The sequence below is a fragment of the Oenanthe melanoleuca genome, unplaced genomic scaffold, assembly GCF_029582105.1.
Source record: "Oenanthe melanoleuca isolate GR-GAL-2019-014 unplaced genomic scaffold, OMel1.0 S048, whole genome shotgun sequence".
NCBI lineage: Eukaryota > Metazoa > Chordata > Aves > Passeriformes > Muscicapidae > Oenanthe > Oenanthe melanoleuca.
In genome coordinates this window covers 58458-60852 of record NW_026612697.1, presented here as the reverse complement: position 1 = coordinate 60852, position 2395 = coordinate 58458, and the positions used below count along the sequence as shown (strand labels likewise).

The 2395-nt window shown below is 43.6% G+C and overlaps 1 protein-coding gene across 1 annotated transcript; it reads right to left on the bottom strand.

Moving 5' to 3' along the window:
• Positions 1 to 419: 419 nt before the first annotated feature.
• On the bottom strand, positions 420 to 1796 carry LOC130266455 (leucine-rich repeat and fibronectin type-III domain-containing protein 2-like). The gene is given in 3 exon segments (XM_056515723.1): positions 420 to 503; positions 505 to 1358; positions 1361 to 1796. Coding segments are annotated over 3 exon segments (1374 nt in total).
• Between the last annotated feature and the right edge of the window lie 599 nt (positions 1797 to 2395).

Genomic DNA, 2395 nt, shown 5'->3' with positions numbered 1-2395 from the left:
CTGTGTTATGGGTAGACAGCACAAACTTCCTCCCACGTTGCTTCCTCTCTAAGTAGTCTGTTTCAATCCCACCTACAGGAGGTGGAAAGGGAAATTTCTGACTTTTAGTCTAAGTTTTCCTTTCTTTGTTAAGCCTACTAAGGACACTACCAACTGCAGTACTATTTTTTCCCAAATTGGAAATTTTACTGAAAACAGCTGTTGGAAAATGAGTACTACAGATATTTGCAACGAGTGACTTGGGTAGAAAAGTCATGAACAGACCAACAGGCAAACTGCAAAAATGCAAATTTATCAGGTTCCGCTAATGCTACTGGTTACAGTGCCATCTCAGCTCAAAGTCAAATCAGTAAAAAGTCAAAGAGTAAAAGACTTCTTGTGTTGATTTCCACCCCCATCAGGACCAAACAAAAATGCACTTACCTGTAGATCAGGACTTCATCATCCAAGCAGTTATACTGCAGCTGGTACATTTTTACCCGAGGGGCCGACTTGCTGACTGTCCCACTTGACCAAAGCTGAGGTAGTGGTCACATCTGACACCAGCACAGCCCTTTCTGGGGGGCCTTTTGTTTCGCCACGATTGGACTTAGTGGAGCTGGTGATGTCCGAGAGCCGGGATTTGGGTGGAGCTGCTTTGCCTGTGCCGTTGCTGAGATGGGGAAGCTGAACGATGGAGAGTTCAATGGTTGCAGTGGACTCCCCTGCAGCGTTGGCCACTATGCACGTGAAGGTCCCGTAGTCCTTGGAGGTGGTGATGTGTATGTCCAAGGTGCCGTTGTCGTAGACAGCTGTCCTGGAGGAGTTCCTGATGAGGCGGTCGTCGGGGGCCACCCAGTGAATGATGGGCGCGGGGTCCCCAATGGCTTTGCACTTCAGCGTGGCAGTCTGCCCTTCCAGAACCAGCAGCTTGTGAGTGTGCTGTGTAATTAGATGGGGCTCGCAAACGAACTCCTCTTCCCGCACGTACCAGAAGTACCTCCCCTTTAGACTTGGAGGAGAAGCGCAGGTTTCCATGTCGTCGTCTCTTTCAAGCCGCCTTAACCACAGTAGCTCACAGTTGCAGTGCAGCGGATTTCCCCCAAAGCTGAGGGACAGAGGTGGCGAAAACGGGGTGACAACCAATGGCATTACTTGTGATCTTGCAAATATAGGGTCGGGGGGGAGCTTCTGAAGCCTGTTGGATGTTAGATCCAATCTGGCCAATTTCTGAAGATCTGCAAATGTCCCCTCTGTTATATAATCTATCAGGTTGTGATCTAAACTGAGCTGGTGCAAGTTTATCATCTTTCTTATAGATTCCCAGGGAATGCTTCGGAGGTTATTGTAGGAAAGATCTAAGTCTTCCAACGTCAGTAAAAATCCTCAAAGGCGTCATCAGAAATGCTGCTGAGCTGGTTGTTGTTTAAAATCAAATGCTGAAGGTTAATTAAACCTCTTAAAGTATCCTCTTCAATCTCAGGCAACCTGTTGCCGTCCAGATGTAAAGACCGAAGGCTCTCCAGGTCGGTGAAAGAGTAGGGCTGTATGTAGCTAATGGTGTTTCTGGACAAAGTAAGGTCAACAAGTCCAGACATATTGGCAAAGTCTTGTTGGCTGATATTGATGATGAAGTTGCCCCCAAGGCGGAGTTCAACAGTCCTTCGATCTATGTCCAGTGGCACAAAAAGGAGACCCTTGGAGGGGCACAAAGTCCCCAGTGACTCAGACAGGTTCTGACAGACACAATACTTGGGGCAAGCGTTGATTATGACAGCCATTCCAAACACCAGGATGCCGCAGAGCAATCTTTCCATTGTAAATCACGCAACGGTACCTGGAAGATATGAAAAGAGTGAAAAGGAACATCAGCAATTATGATATAATAATTATGATAACTTTCTTTCTTATGTTTTGCCTACATCTGGCTCCAGAGACTTTGTGATGCCTCCTCACAGGGGTCACACCTAAAGGCATCAGCCCTCCAGGATGGGACAGTTCGTGTTATAAAAACATGATAAAATTTCTTTCTTTCTTTCTTCTTCTTTCTTTCTTTCTTTCTTTCTTTCTTTCTTTCTTTCTTTCTTTCTTTCTTTCTTTCTTTCTTTCTTCTTTCTTTCTTCTTTCTTTCTTTCTTTCTTTCTTTCTTTCTTTCTTTCTTTCTTTCTTCCTTCCTTCCTTCCTTCCTTCCTTCTTCTCTTTCTTTTTCTTCTTTCTTTCTTTCTTTCTTTCTTTCTTTTCTTTTCTTTCTTTCTTTCTTTCTTTCTTTTTTCTTTCTTTCTTCTTTCTTTCTTTCTTTCTTTCTTTCTTTCTTTTTTTTTTCTTTCTTTCTTTCTTTCTTTCTTTCTTTCTTTCTTTCTTTCTTTCTTTCTTTCTTTCTTTCTTTCTTTCTTTCTTTCTTTCTTTCTTCCTTTCT